The 16437-nt window shown below is 38.7% G+C and overlaps 1 protein-coding gene across 1 annotated transcript in view; it reads left to right on the forward strand.

Moving 5' to 3' along the window:
- Positions 1 to 660: 660 nt before the first annotated feature.
- Positions 661 to 16437, forward strand: part of LOC145980088 (glutamate-gated chloride channel-like) — a 108469-nt gene continuing 92692 nt past the window's right edge. Inside the window, exons 1-2 of the mRNA XM_083113086.1 lie at positions 661 to 817; positions 11043 to 11134. Of these exons, the coding sequence (XP_082969212.1) occupies positions 750 to 817; positions 11043 to 11134 (160 nt within the window). The 5' untranslated portion in view covers positions 661 to 749. The remainder of the gene's footprint in view (positions 818 to 11042; positions 11135 to 16437) is intronic.

The following is a 16437-nucleotide window of genomic DNA, read 5'->3' on the forward strand; positions in this document are numbered from 1 at the left end:
TCTTCCTTTGGAAAATATACCTTGCTTGCCCCTGCGGACGTCCATGTGTTCGTCCAGTCATCTTTTGCACAGAACACGAAGAGAAAACTGAAGTTGCACCGTATATCAATATTCTAACCCACTAATATAACAACACGATTAACATTGATTTCACAACGATACAAATTTTCGAATCATTTCCTCTACAACTGACCATCTACGTACACGAATGTCCGCACCAAACGAACAGAGGGACCACTTAAAAGATGCCGTTATGTTACTAGAACAAATAGTACGAATTAACAAGGAAACTATCGTCACGATACAACTCGCGTTAAATAATTTCCCGAGAACGACCTGCTGTATACTTGAAAGCAACTGAAATTTCTGTTCCAATGCGACTTGAAGAAAGGAGGAAAAACAAGTAGGAGGACAGCAAAACCGTGTATCAACAGTTCAAAGGAAAACATACAACAACTGACACCAAACGAACAGAGGGACCACTTAAAAGATGCTGTTAAGTGCGTGTGTGCTTTTCCCATACTCGTTTGCCTTTTTCCCCGTGTTTTGTCGACATCTGATCCGCTTCCACTCCTCTTAATCATAACGACCTTCATCCGGCCGCTCTGGCTGCTGTTGAGTTATCAGCTCGGCGGGAGACTTTGGGACACAAGGGAATTTTTTATCCCGAGGGGAGAGCGGGTTGGTGGGGACGCAGCAGCCAAACGCATCAACTGCCACTGGCTGCCACTCGACCTACAGAAGCCGCCATGTCCATCAACAAGCAAGTGGTTGTTACGTTAATTGTTCTCCTTGTGAACGGTGTCCGCTTTTCCTGGTAAGTAAAGTGTTTTTGTATTGCTGCAGTGGTAATTTCCTGTGGTCAATTGATTGATTTTTTTTTACTTTGGTTTTCTGTCACTTTTTGCTCATCGCGATGATGAGGATGATATGATGGAATTGATGCAGGACAGGGGCGGCGCCAGGGGGTCCGCGAAGGTGTGCTTGCGCACTCACTAATTATCTTCCGCCCTCCCTTCAGCACCCCTATCTAAAACCTATATTCTTCTGAAAACATTACCTCTTACAGTGTCATATTGTGTCATGTTGTCATATTGAGGGCCGAATGTTATGTACTGAAGTGAGACTACTCTCAAAGAGATTCCGCATTTATTTTCCTGAACTGTCGGCAGTCTATAATGGTCAGCAGCCCTTGTCTATATTTCTTCAGAATTGTTGTTAAGAATTGTTTATTCTTGTGTTTAAAGTAGTCTGCGTTTTTCAATAAATAAATACAGCTCAGTGTCAGTTGTTGTATGTTTTCCTTTGAACTGTTGATACACGATTTTGTTGTTCGCCTGCTCGTTCTTCCTCCTTTCTTCAAGTCGCATTGGAACAGAAATTTCAGTTGCTTTCAAGTATCATCAGGTAGTTCTCGGGAAATTATTTAACGCGAGTTGTATCGTGATGGTAGTTTCCTTGTTAATTCGTACCATTTGTTCTAGTAAACGTACCATTTCAGACTTTTTCCAAAGACTGTTACGAAATGGCTAAAAATTCGCAAATAAATGTTACAGTTCGTTGTTGGGGACAGTGCGGCGCAAGGGATTTTAACTAAGAAGTTGCTGTGCACTTAGCGTTTTGTCCTGACATCACAGCATTTGGGCAGACGGAAGTGGGCTATGTATTATGTGAAACGAACGCATATGAAAAGAGGGGCAATAAAGGAAAGGAACATTTTCAGAAAAGTGAAGCAGTCCGAAAAAAGTGCAGGAGCGTATATTCTAGGCTAGCTATGCTATCTGTGAAGCCTGAAGTCTAGAGAATAAAACACAGAAGGAAAATCGACCAGAAATTCTAAATAAAATTATTCATATGAGTGAATAAATAATGGTGATTCTGGAGTTGGCAACCTGATTTCTTGTGAGTTGGCAACCTGATTTCCTATGAATTGGCAACCTGATATCCTATGAGTTGGCAACCTGATTTCTTGTGAGTTGGCAACCTGATTTCCTATGAGTTGGCAACCTGATTTCCCATGAGTTGCCAACCTGATTTCTTATGAGTTGGCAACCTGATTTCCCATGAGTTGGCAACCTGATTTCTAATCATAACCTAGGACCACGTGACATAGTGAGATAGCCCAGATCTTGGACACAGCATACGCCACTGAAAAAGTGAATTGATAATTACATGAAAGTGACTACATGATTTCGTGTTTATTGCTTCATTTTATTTTTGAAATTGCAGAACTTTAGGTTGCATACTAAGGATTTCTTTATTTGACCCAACTCACACAAACTGAACACTCATCAGTTGTTGTCACATGTAGAACGTATTTGACATTTGATTAATAAGTGAAAGTTGTACATCAAATGGTTGTGCCTTGTAATCAAGGGATTCCCGGTTCGATACCCGATGGAGACACATAGCGGTTCGGATTCCACTTTAAACTGTAGGTCCAGTCCCGATTAGAATATATGTGCATGAAGTGAACTTAAAACAATGGATGTCAATCTAAAAGTGTACATTTCAGTCACGGTCATTTTTGTTAATTATATATGCTATTCAGTTGCATTAGCATATTATCATAGATGCCTACTAAAAGTTGATTGATATTTGATTTAGAGACTAAAACATGGATCCATATTTCATGTTTTCTTTATTTTCAACGTCGCACCCTCTAAATATCATTCCGCACCCCCTCAACACCCCTAGATGATTAATCCTGTCGCCGCCGCTGCTACAGGGACACTCACAAACAGCCATGTTAGCCGGGATTCGAACCTTGGAAGCCTGGCGTCGTACCCTGCTGTGATAACCACTCCGTAATGGAGGCCTGCCCGATGGTGATTATCAGGGGAGATTTTCCACTAGGCCGTAGACTAGGTTCCACAAGTCCGGGGGGGGGGGGGGCGCACAAAAGTTAGGAGCCGAAGGGCCAGAAGTAACAAAAGTCCATCGACTATGAAAATTCTTAAATCAGTGGCGCCGATTGTGTTTCAAAACCAGGGGGACAAGGTGCCTTATCTGGGGGGCAACGACAGTATATTTCCCTTTGTACATAAGTTTTAGCATAGCGCTGGAGCAGAAGTGTGGGGGCGACTGCCCCGCCTCTAATCCCCGCCACTGTCTTTAATATTATAATAGCAAAATAAAACTGTCAAGTCCTTTAACTTGCATATTTCATGAAAGAACGTAAAACGAATTACTTTCTAGAGTTTAAATAATTTTTACATCATAACTCTATTTCCAGAGGTCGCGTAACAGTGCTCAAATATAAAATATTGATCCTCTATGACACTAATGCAAACATTTTGAATGCCACCAATAGAAAGTCAAGTGAAGGGATATTGACGGTTGAAATCAACATCTTTGTTTCTCAGCTCAGGGCGAGTGTGGCTACAGTAATGTAGCGTGGGTTTCTTTTGCTTTGGTTAGTGTGCGGTATTAGTGTTGTGTACCAAAATGCACAGTGCAGATTAATGACAATAAATTAATTAGATGTGCCTTTATTTTTAAAGTTTACAAGTGTTATTAATACAGAACAGCTATTTCAAGTGAAATGCCATGTTAATTTTAATAATAATTATAATAATAATGTTGGCAGACCACGGAGGAGAGTGCTTTGGCACAAATTTTATAAATCCTTCCCTGGTGATTATGATTGGACCTGTACTGGTCAGTGGCGGCGATTAGGGGTCTACTTTTCCCCCCGCAATATGCTAAACCTTATGTGTAAAGGAAAAGTAAACTGTCCATGCCTCTCCAGTTTTGGCCCTTGTCCCCCCCCCTCCCAGATTTGGAACAAAATCGCAGCCACTGGTACTGGTAATGTGTTTAGCCTCAGTTTAAGCATATTTACTACCAATATTTAAACAGGGAAGGAATGCCTCCACCCGAATAGATCGAAATATACCTGACAATAGAGTAAAGCTTGTCTACCCATAAATATCCGGGGGCAGGATAAGGACGGGACAAACGGACACCCTAAGCACAATTTTCAAAATAACTGTGAAATATTTTATTAAAAAATGAAAATAACTATTGGCATAAAAGGTGTGAACCTTCAGTTAACACATGATAGCACATAGTATGCAAGCAAATGAACATCTGTCTCAAAATAGTCTGATTAATCCCCGGATGCGGCAGTGTCCGTTTACCCCGCACGTTCGGGGCAGAGGGGCATTTCATCGGGGCAGATAGGCACGTGATGATTTATGAACTATCATCACTCTCACAATAACAACACACATAATATGGGTCATTTCCCTTTGCAACACAATTTACATGGAACCAGAGAGAACACTCTAAGCACTGCACCCAATTTTGACCCTGGTGGTACACATCTTTGCATTTACGGCACTCATCACTTGTGGTGCGTTTAAACTTCTTTGATTTTTTGCTGCAGCTTACAGCTTTTTGTCCTTGAGGCAAGCGATGAAGGAAGGATCCCTCAATAGATACGATTGCCCAGTTTTGCGTTTCCTGCTGCAGGTCTCAGAAAGGGTTTAGCTCCTCAAAACTTGCACGAGACGACACATCCTCTTCTCTTGCTGTAGGCTCTGATGATCGCTCATCTTGAACATGGACAGTTGCAGGAACAAAGACATGCCCAGGCAGTCGTTGTGGATTAATGGGATATATTCCATAAGCATTGAACCCATTTACAGCATTGTTCGATCTCGATGTCTCACCATCCTGTAACAAGGGCACATTGAATTAGAAACACAAACATTTGAAGGGTACAAAGTGCATTCTATACAATTTACACTTGCCATTTCAATTACTGAGTCAAATATACATTAGTATCTCAATCACAAAGTATCTAAAAATAGTTAAATGCAATACAATTCATCTATGTCCGTTTGCCCCAAGGGCAACCTGTCCACCTGCCCCACTTGTAGCCTTTGACTTTACATTCCGCAAAAGTCCACCACATAGCAGCACAATGTTGTCAACACGTGTATATATATAAAAGAATCACTGCCTTCACCACACTTCAAATCACAACTTCGGCGGGACCATAGTAACCTATGCAATCCTTGTGTTCGCAACACATTTTTTTAGTATTCAAGGTTTTGCACGTACATTTTGTGCTTACCTGGTCAGGTTTTTATGCTGGATTCGCGTTTTATCTTTACGATTTCTTCCGATGCTCAACACAACTGCTCTCAAACGTTCAGGTTCGTACAAAACTCAAACTGCTGTACTGTTGCTAACTTCGAACCGAAAATATTCGTACTTCTCTTAGGGGATGTCCGTTTGCCCCAGTGTCCGTTTGCCCCGTCCTTACCCTATACTAAGGAACGTGCAAGTAAAAATCACAATGTTTTACAGCAATGACTAGTAACAACTGTATACCCCCGCCCATGTATAGTTCCCACTTGTAACAAGTGAGTTTGAAATGCAAACTTGTTCTGAAGTAAGAATTCTTTGTATTCTGCAGTTGTTTTAGGTTGCATATCTGCCACTGAATAATCGTGGCGTTCAGTGATGATTACCGTAGATGAAGCTGATGAAGAATGCCGAGACCTAGGTCGACTCTCGAACTTGGGTGCCTACCTCTTTGACGTCGATACCGGGTTCGAATCCCGGCCTGGGCATAAATTTTCTTAGTGTCCCATCTGCGATTTCATCATATCATTGCTCATCCTCATCGTCGCGATTAGACAAAAGTGGATGAAAAGTGATGTAAAATATCCTAAGTCAATGAATCAAACTTGGCTCTTGCGTCGGATCGAGTCACGAAACCTGCAAGAGTTGTTTCGTACAAAAATACGTGTATAATTACTAACAACCAGGGTTGTTAAACGTCCAGGAATTTTAAATAAATTCAATTCCGGCCCAGGAGAGAAAATAAGGAAGCGTAAATGGGTTTTATACCGTAAATGAACTGTTTTATGTTTAAAGTACATATTTAAATTCGGTCCAGGAACCTTTTATTTCCGGATTAATTTAAATACGGTCCAGGAACTTTTTTCCGGATCAATTTAAATACGGTCCTGGAACATTTTTTCAATGAAATAATACGCAACTTGGACCGAATTTAAATTGTGCGAGGAAAAGGTACCGGTTTTACAGCGGAACCCAATAGAACCAATTAGAATTTAATAACTCTGTTAACAACATGTGTAAATATTTGGAACACCTATCCGATTTTGAAACAGTATCTTAAGCGTTTCCTATTGTTGACCAAGACAGAGTGATGGATAGTAATTTTCAAAACCTACATCGGGGTGTAAGAGGGTGACCTTTTCTGAAGTCACCCAAATTCCATCCTTCGTTCCACATTTTGCATTCTGGGCTGTACACTCATAGAACTAAATGCATCATATCGATTGATGCACTAAAGTGTGTTTTATGGCTTCTTCAAAGAATCACATTCACATTTGATGCATTTGGATGCATTTTTGTATGTCGTGAAAGAAACACCAAAGCGCATCATTTCATTCAAGTGAGGACTTATTACAGTCGCGATGCACTTCAATACATCAGTTGATGCACCAGAATGCATCTTTTTCGATGATGCACTTAAACGTTTCGTCTGAGCTTCATAAACTCTGCGGCTCAGACCAGACGTTTAAGTTCATCATCCAAAAAAAGATGCAGGAAGGTGCATCAAGGACATCAACTGATGCATTGAAGTGCATCTCGACTGAAAGAAATCCTCACTTGAATAAAATTATGCACATTGGTGTTTTTTTGAAGACGGCATAAAACACACTTTAGTGCATCAATCGATGCATTCTGGTGCATCAATCTATATGATGCATTTAGCTTTCTGTGTGTATTTTACAGTCAAACGAGGCTCTGGCGACTGGATCCACAGCCCTAATCTTTTGTGGAACTTGTGTGCTGTCCATATGTGTTTGTGGTATTCCTTTCATTCATTTAATCTTTTCATCATTCATCTTCGCGATTGGACAAAAGTGGTAGAAAAGTGACGTCAAGTAAATCAAATCAATGAATCAACCAATGGAAATCTACACCAAGGACCTTATTTTTAACCATGCTCAACTTAAAAACATATCGTACTATTCTCGGTATAGGCCTATAGGCTATTGTGCAACAAATGTTAATTTAATTTGAATATTGGTCCTAGAAAATAATAAAATAACATTGCTAATACACTAGTGAGTATTACCCAGCATTCGTATATTGGGTAATACGCACTGGTCAAGTTCACAACTGACTTCCATTACGATAGGCAAAACAAAGTCTAACAATTTCTAGTGACAACTGACTTATGGCCCAACCGGTATTTGGGCTAAGCCAATGCCGATGTATCAGTATCGGAAAGTATCGGTTTAATTTTGTTTACTTTTCCGGTGTTTTGTCTTACGCAGGCTACGCATTCATGGAGTATATTTATCATGGAAATTATGCAAATTTTGAAGTTTGAATTTATTCGGCAAAACTATTGTGTAGAAAAGCTGTATTCTGTGATTACGTAAGAAGTATTTTAATGTTCTGATTCAATTGTTGAATATTTTGAAGGAAAACTCTGATAAATCGATGCTTGTGATTGGACTGGAATACTCACCCCACTAATATTAATCAGTATTTTGAACAACTTTTAATTGTTGCTATTTTCAAGCGTCGGTAGCGGTGGGAAAACGATTTTACAACAGTACACAAATATCGCAACGATGTCAATAAATCTTGGTGCCTTTAAGATCCGCGCGCCATAACGTCAAGAAAAATAAAGAGCATCCTATTTCCGTACGATAAGTTATATTTTAAAGTGGCATATATATATATATATATATATATATATATATATATATATATATATATATATATATATATATTGGTGGTAAGGTTAGTAAATTAGGTTAAGATTCAACATAAAGAAAATATTTATCTTTGCCCTCTGCAACGACGAGGCGACTGAAGCCCAGGAATAGGAACCTCAACCTCGCTGCAATAGCTGTAGAAATCTCGCGTTTGCTGCAGCGCTGCAACGACCACCTGTGCGTCTACTCATATACTGTGAAATTTCGCAGCTTGCCTCCTTCTTTTAATATATATCATAATGGAATTAGCTTTTTTGAAACAATTAAGGGCAAAATTAATTTTTATGATCAATATATTTAAAAAGAGAATTATGAAAAAAATTACTAACAAAAGGTATGAAATTTCATGGTAAAATATCCGGTCGTTGTGCAACACTGTAACAATATCAGTAACCGCCCCTGTCATCAGCTCGTTCTCGGGAAATTATTTAACGTGAGTATTCGCTACTAACGCTAGTATTCTTCAGTTTAATTAGCATATTATCAAACATGCCCATGGGCGTCCGGAAAGGGGGGGGGGCAAGTCAACCAAAAAATATGTATTTCACACATATAATTTCATTTTAGACACAATAATATGTGTTAATTATTGCATGAACACCATAAATTCAAATTTAAGCAATGTTGTTTTAGGGAACAACACTATTTTTGGGGAAAATTTGTCTTCGTTGGCCCCCCCTGGAAAAAAATACCTTCCTTGCCCCTCCCTGAAAAAAATCCTGCGGACGTCCATGAACATGCCTTCTAAAAGTTGATTCATATTTTGATTTAGGGACTAAAATATGCATGCATATTTCATTTCTTCTTTATTTTCAACGTCGCACCCCCTAAACTTCATTCCGCACCCCCTCAGCACCCCTAGATGATCAATCCTGCCTAGCACCTAGAACAAATTGTGCCACAGTGCTTTGAATTTAGGCAATGTGCAAAAACATTGCTTCCAATGGTGCACGAAACACAGAGACAAGGAAACGCATCAGTTGAAAGAAAAATGCATAAAGTCTGTAGCTCATACCAAATGTTTCAGTGCATCAGTGCAGGAATGTGCATCAAAACCACATCAATACATCTCGGCATGGAAAGAAATATACACATGCATCATATAATGCACTTTGGCGTTACCTGTACAAATAATATTAAAAAATGCATTAAAGTGCAATCCTGACGATTCACAAGGATCAGAAACACCCTTCAATGCATCAATGGAAGAGTTTGCAGTACATAAAGTGATTAGATGCATTTCATTTTCCGTGCATAGATGACAGTATAGTTAGTTCTTATCGTACTTTTCTCATTACAGTAACATGTGCAATATTTCGTGTTGGCATTGAAACCGTTATGTTACAGGAAAATATTCTATAAACTGCACTAACAAACAAGCACATCAACTTACCAGGAATGTGCATATTAAAATTGCAAGCCACAACCGTCAATATCAATATTTAGATATTACAAGCTTTAATTCTTTTCATTAAATTATTAAAATAATCCACTTTCTACCCTACTCCTTAACCCATGTGCATTTGCTTTCACCCATGACTTTTATAATACAAGGAATATTTAATTTCCCATGTGAAATGTTGTTCATAAACAGCACAGTGAATAATTAAAAATTAATATTTTCTACAAAATTTAAAATATACTTCGACTTTTGATTTTTTAAATATAGATAAGAAATAATGTCCATTTATTATAAGAATCATTAAATCAAGAAGACTTAGGTGGCACGAATGGGAGAGGAAAGAAGAGTTTACAGGATTCTTGTTGGGAAACCTGATGGTAAGAGACCTGTAGGAAGGCCGAGACAAAGATGGAGGGATAACGTTGAGATGGACCTAAAGGAAATCGGTAAGGATGGAAAAGATTGGATTGATCTTGCCCAGGAGATGGATAGTTGGAAGGCTTGTGTTGCTGCAGCCATAAACCTTCGGGTTTAAGAAGTCTAGAGAGTTAGTTAGTTAATAAATATATATTTTACTGTTTTTCTTTGTCAATTCTTATTTAAAAATCTCCAGATTGGTGTGTTAAATTTGGCAATGCTGAGCATTAACAAAGGAAATGTTATATTATTAGATCCACTACATAATAAATACATTAGTGGATTGATTTTCAGTCAGGAAATGTCGTAAGTTAGAAAATAAAATTACGTTTTGCTGCTAACGGAAAGTGTCTGCAACCTATAGTTTTTTTCATGTTAAATAGACGGAAAGAGTATCCTAACGAACAAACTAGCTACATCAGAAGATCAATTTACGTTTGTTGAAGTGATTGGTTTGGTGTTTTAAGTCCACTTTGTGCACAGTAAGGCTAATCGGGACTGGACCTACAGTTTATAGTGAGATCCGAACCACCATGTGCCCCCTTTGGTATCGAACCCGGGAGCCCTAGATTACAAGGCAACGACGCTACCACTGCGCCATCGGGGAGGCCCTTTGTTGAAGTGAAAATATTTGAAAGAAAGAATTACAAGACTTCAAATAGTGGGTTGAATTTTTAAGAAACATGATGAACATCGATTGTGCCACTGAGCCAAGGTAGCTGATTCGTTCGTTGACCTCAGTGGCTAAGTGTTCAGCGCATCGCGCTACGAAGCCAGGGGTCCCGGATTCGAATCCCGGTGAGGATACAGATGTTTTTGTTTGTCCGTAAGGAGAAAAAACGATAAAAATTGCTATGCGTGAAAGTTGAGAAAATGATGAATAATGATGGATACTATCGCATAGGGGTATTCCTTAAAAAAAAAAAAAAAGCGTTAGGGCGTCGATCCCCGGTGGGGGAGAACCGGGATTTTTCCACCTGTTCACACTGCCCTCTATCATACTTCTTCAAAGCAACCGAATTTTTGCGTCTAATTTTACTCGGATATGTATTGTAACTAAAAAGTAAGCCTTTAAAATGCCTCAAATTATGAAATAAGAATTAAATTATCCTACAGTGGCGGCGATTGGATTTCAAATCTAGGGGACTTTCCCTTGGCATATAAGGTTTAGCATAGTGCGGGAGCAAAAGTTTCATAAAGTGGGGGGGGGGGGCAACTGCCCCCTCGCCCTCCCTAATCGCCGTCACTGCCTAGATATATTAATATATCAGTTCACACTATTGTTCCACGAATTTATTTTCAGAAATATATTTAGTTGCATTTTACAAATTAGGTCAACTTCCAGTAAGAAGAGTTGAGAGAAGGAGGTTTATTGTCCTTTGGGTTGCAGGTCATAATAGAGATTTCGAGAAGTCCAAAGATCTAATGCAGTGTCTATTTTGCAGGTCTCAAGCAGAGAATACTGATTGGTTGTCTAACTTATTAGATCCTTCAAAGTACGACAAGAGGCTCAGGCCGGCAGGAACGAACGTAACAGGTATTTGTACTAAATTTTATATTAATACTACAAATAATCTTGATTCATAATCTTATAACTGTATTACAGGTGAAAAAAAATATCTTTACCGGAGATCACTCTGAAACATGTGTATTTCCAAAAGTTATTTTCCGTTTGTAGAGTCCATGTCCACCGTCTTGAAAAGTGTTGACTAATTTCGCCTAGAAGAATCTTCCAAGTTATCTAATGTTTGCAAAAGTACGGATCCAGAACTTTAAATTAAAGCAGTTATCGTAGACACAATGTTTCCTCTACTAAACTAGGAAACTATCAATATCTCAGATTTTGTAATTTTTACAACTTTATTTGATTAGTATCCTAAACTCACTGTGAGAATTAAGCATTCCGCGGGGAGGGGGGTGCCCCCTCAGTGGCGTATTTGTGAGTTCATTTTTGGGGATATTTTTTTTTGTTTTGGAAACTTGTATAATGTTACTAGCCAATAAACTAAACTATTGCCTTGCACTTCTAGGTACCTTACAACATTTACATTAAACATTTACACCTAATATAGAAACACTAAATAACAAATCACGTGTATTTACATTCTAAGATAACCCAAACTTATACACAAAAATATCTATCGAACTTGTTACACCGAAAACGTGACCAAATTTAGATCGACAAGTTTTAACGCTCATCTAACCTAAAGTTTCTTGTTGAACAAATACAGTAAAACCTCGTTAATCCGGACTAATGGGGAACAAGTTGACCGGTTTAACGAAAGTCTGGATTAACTGAAATCACCTAAAAGAACAGTAGGAAGTGCATTAAAACTCCGTTTATAGCAACAAAACAAGTTTATTATAGTGTATTTAAAGGGCATAGGCCTAAATACACTATACAGTACAGTTCAAAGTCTGCGGGAAACAAAATTTCATCAGTGGTTGACTCCCTTTTCTTTGGGAAGTTCTTTCTTTCTCTTTTTTCTTTCTCTTGCCTGTCCGGATTAAGCGAAGTCCGGCTTATCGAAGTTTTACTGTAATTTATTACAATATATCTTCTATAAAATTTGTTAATATACATTGACATGAATTATCCCGATTTTATTTCAACGTTTTTGAACTGTCTTAAACCGTCAATCACGTTTATGTGCTAGAATCTGTCAATCATTTAGAAATACAACTTGTATAATTGCAAGGGTACATCTATAAGCTAAAGTAGTTCCTTGCAGTTAAAAAGTCCATACTTCTGTGCATGATCAGTGACAATGAGAGATCCCATGATTAAACTAATAATTGAAGACTGAAATTGGTAAACGCTGTAAGTGCCACAATAATTCAAACACCGTTTTGCACGTTACACTGTGAGATGTGCCATGCTTGATAATGTGGTAAACGTGAAAAGTTACAGGTAACTCTCTAAGAAGTTCACAGGGCGTGTAAAAAGGCACTAGTGTGAACGTTCCTATGGGCTGATGTGCTGAACGATGCGATTTCCCCAACACTTTCTTTACTCGTCTGTATTGTTTTAAATTTCACAATTGATAATCACATTTTCTCAGAACTCATTCCCTGCATTAAAAGAAGTTGTTGTTGGTTTAAAAGCAAGATAATTATTGACTGTTTTTATGTTTCTTGGACAAGATTATCAGGGTTATGACATTTCCACGTGCCAACGGCCAACAGCACGATAACAGAGTTATCTGTTGGTAACTAAAGAAATCTGGTTGTAGTTCAGTATTAAGTCATAATCCGGTTATAGGCAGATAAGTTCATGTGTATATCAGTGGCGTAGCATGGGCATTTAGGGGAACGCCAAGTCCGAAGGAAGGGTCGGCCCTTTTTTGCTTAATAATTTACTTATGGAATTAGTCGCCATAGGTATGGTTTATTTGCCTGAAGTCAGCTGGGTTTTCAATTAAACGTCATCTACGCATGTTTCAGCTAGAAAATGAGATGCCTCACTATGTCACAAATGTTTTGAACTCTGGTGTTTTTATTTTTTGGTATGACGCAAGTCATTAGAAAACCTACCTGAATCACAAGCGCCTCTGCACAACAGTAGACGTCATTGTTGTGGGTGATCCAACTACTGATTGATTTGGTTTATTTTACTTCGCTTATCTACCATTTTTGGTTAATCGCGAATATGAATATGAGTGATGATACTTATGAAGTTGATGAAGGGACACTCATAAAGAACACCTGTGCTAACGCCGGGATTCGAACCAGGGACCTCTGTCGTCTTGGCGCGCTGTGCATGGATGATCCAACTATCGTACACTCTACTGACGTAACAGTGCCGATTAGTAATTCAGACCACTGTTTATTGCATCCTGGAATGGTGATAAACATTTAAAATAATTTTGTCCACAGACCATTCGATGTTAAGAGTTTTCAAATGAATGCTAAACATTTCCATTGACACAATATGAAGCAGTTTGATACTAACGAAATAATAATAATAAAAAAAAATGGATAGTTTTGCGTGTTAAGTGGTAGAGCAGGCACAGGCTGAACTTCTACCACGAGGACTTCACCAACTTATTTGACAAAAACTGTGTTGATCTATTAGTTTTTAATACACATCGCTATTCGTGCGATAAATTATACAATGCAATGGTTATTAAGAAATGGTATATTTGAGTTTGGTAAAGTTACGTCAGTCAATATTGCGTATTGTAGCATCACATAGCACGAGTGGCACGAGCGCGAAGAACCGGGTAGGAATTCTACCGCTGTCGTCTGCTTCAGAAGGCAAGAAGGGTCACATGAAACAATCACGTAGCCCTCTGCTCCATACGCTGGCGTAGAGGTAAGAGCATTTGCGCGCGTGGTGTAGAGATCCAAGCCTGTCCAAGCTTTCCCTCCAGAAAGACAATAAGGAATATAGAGTTTTTTACGCAGAACCTGCCCGGCGTCCAGGCAGGAAAGGCATTGAAAAAATAATGCTGGAACGAGTGTTGTTAGTGGAGCGTTGCAAGCGGATCGCGAAAAATAGCTATTATAATGCCATGAAGGTCAAACATATATGAAATTAGTCAAGATTTACTTTATATTTACAGCATTTACGTATTTTTGAAATTTTAAATCAGGGAACGCCGGGCGTATGGGCGTACTATAACGCTACGCCACTGGTGTATATACTAGTATATCAGTAGCGTATGCTGGGTTCATATCATAATGTTCAAATAGGAGAGTATTTTTCGTTGAATTTCTTGGATTTTGAAGTGATCAGATGTGATTAAAAACACGTACCTTACAATTTACAAATAATTATAAAAATGTCTGTTTCATTAATATAGAAACAGTAAGGAAAGGATTTCAAGTATTTCATGGTTATTTATAAAATACAGAGGCCAATGTTGTGAAATATTTATGTAGTCCTACGTGCGAGAATAAAATACATAACAAACTTCTTACCTTCAATATTTCACTTGAACAGGAATTCCATTCTTCTCTTACAGACCTCTGTGGTAAAATGGTTATTAGTACAGCATACTACGACGCCAGGGTCGCGGGTTCAAATCCAGGTCTGGGCATGGTTAATCATTGCGAAGGTCCCTTCGTCAATTTCATCGTATCGTCAGTCATCCTTATCGTCGCGATTAGTAAAGTGGCAGAAAAGCGACGCTACATAAACTAAATTAAATACATCTTGCTCTTCACGATTTGAAGCTTATCTTCATAGAAAAGCCTAGTAAATTGTTTCGTCAATAGTTCGTTCGCTACACTACGCAGCACAGATCATTCAAAACGTATATGTCACTCAGTAGCGTACGCAAGATTTCATCGGGGGGGGGGGGGGGGTATTTCTAAAACTTTCTCCAAATTCACATTACTAGTGTTTTATTACACTTTAATTAGTTAATAAGGTAAAACTTCGATACGGTCCCAACGGATTTCTACACAAGAAACTACTTAAGGAAATGAGTTTCTGTAGCATTTATAAGTTCGTGTAGGTATTTTCTTTCATCGTGGAATCTATTTCACCGGGAAATCATGTTTTTTTTTAACAGAAATATCTCTCCGACGCACAATTCTCGTTCCTTTCATTTCCTTGCACTACGTGAACCAAATGTAACGAATGTTTGATGACGTAATTCCCTGTCAGTGTTTCCAACCACGCCGTTTTTTGCAAGAAGATGACCAATTTAACTATGTTTGCCTAACGTAACCGAACCTAACCTAACCTTGCCGTGCATGGTTTGTGGGGCTATTCATGAATTCGGGCTATCCGTGAATGGTTTGTGGGGCTAAGCGTGCATGGTTCGTGGGGATTTTTCGGTTTCTAGGGCTATCCCTGCATGGTTCGTGGGGCTATTCATGAATTGGGGTTATCCGTGAATAGTTCTTGGGGATTTTTCGGTTGACAAGGTTGGAAACACTGCATACCCAATGATGATGTACCACGCTAGTCAAGCTGTCTCGCCATATTGTGTCTTACGGAAGCGAATTAAGGAACAACAATAATTACTCCTCATGTCACAAATTCAAATTATGCTCGTGAAAAAAACCAAAATACCACCTTCTAGAATCTTTCGTAATGCAGAATAGGTAAGTACGAATGTTAAAAATGACGAAAGAAACGAGTGAGAGGTGTTGGGACCGTGTCGAAGTTTTACCGTTAATATTACAGTAAAACCTGTCTATCCCGGAACATGATGGTTCCGAGCAAAATTTTCCGTCTTAACAGTTTTCCTTCTTATATAGGGTTGACTTTAAATACAGTATAGAGCGCTGCAGGAAATAATGGAAAGACACATTTACATTTCGCATTACTTATATTGTAGAGTACTAATGTATGTACGTACATGAATAAAAATGCGATACATTCATCAATTTCATCATATCATCACTCATCCACATCTTCGCAAATTAGCCAAAAGTGGCACAAAAAGCGAAGTAAAATGGACACTCACAAACATCCAGGATTCGAACACGGGACCCCTGGCGTCGTAGCGCGATGTGCCTAGAGGGAAAGAGAGATTGAAAGATGGAATAAGAGAGGTGAAGAAAGATTGAGATAAAAGTGAAGAAAAAAGATAGAAACAAAGAGAGATAACAAGAAAAATAGAAAGATGACGAAAGAACAGAGGAGAAATAGACAAAGAAAAGTAGAGAAAGAGGGTAAGAGATGAAAGAAAGAAACGGAATCGTAACAGCTATGAGTATTGTAGCGCATTCTTTCATATCGACAATGTTACCGATAAGCGAGTGTTTTCTTGCGAGCGAAATAAACATAGAAAGAAATTTCCGTCTTAATGAGAATAAAAACATCTCGTTGGTCTATAAATGGTGTCCCGTTTCCGCGTTAAGGAGGTCCGCCTTAAGCAGATC

Source organism: Lepisma saccharinum, chromosome 27 (assembly GCF_977018435.1).
Source record: "Lepisma saccharinum chromosome 27, izLepSacc3.1, whole genome shotgun sequence".
NCBI lineage: Eukaryota > Metazoa > Arthropoda > Insecta > Zygentoma > Lepismatidae > Lepisma > Lepisma saccharinum.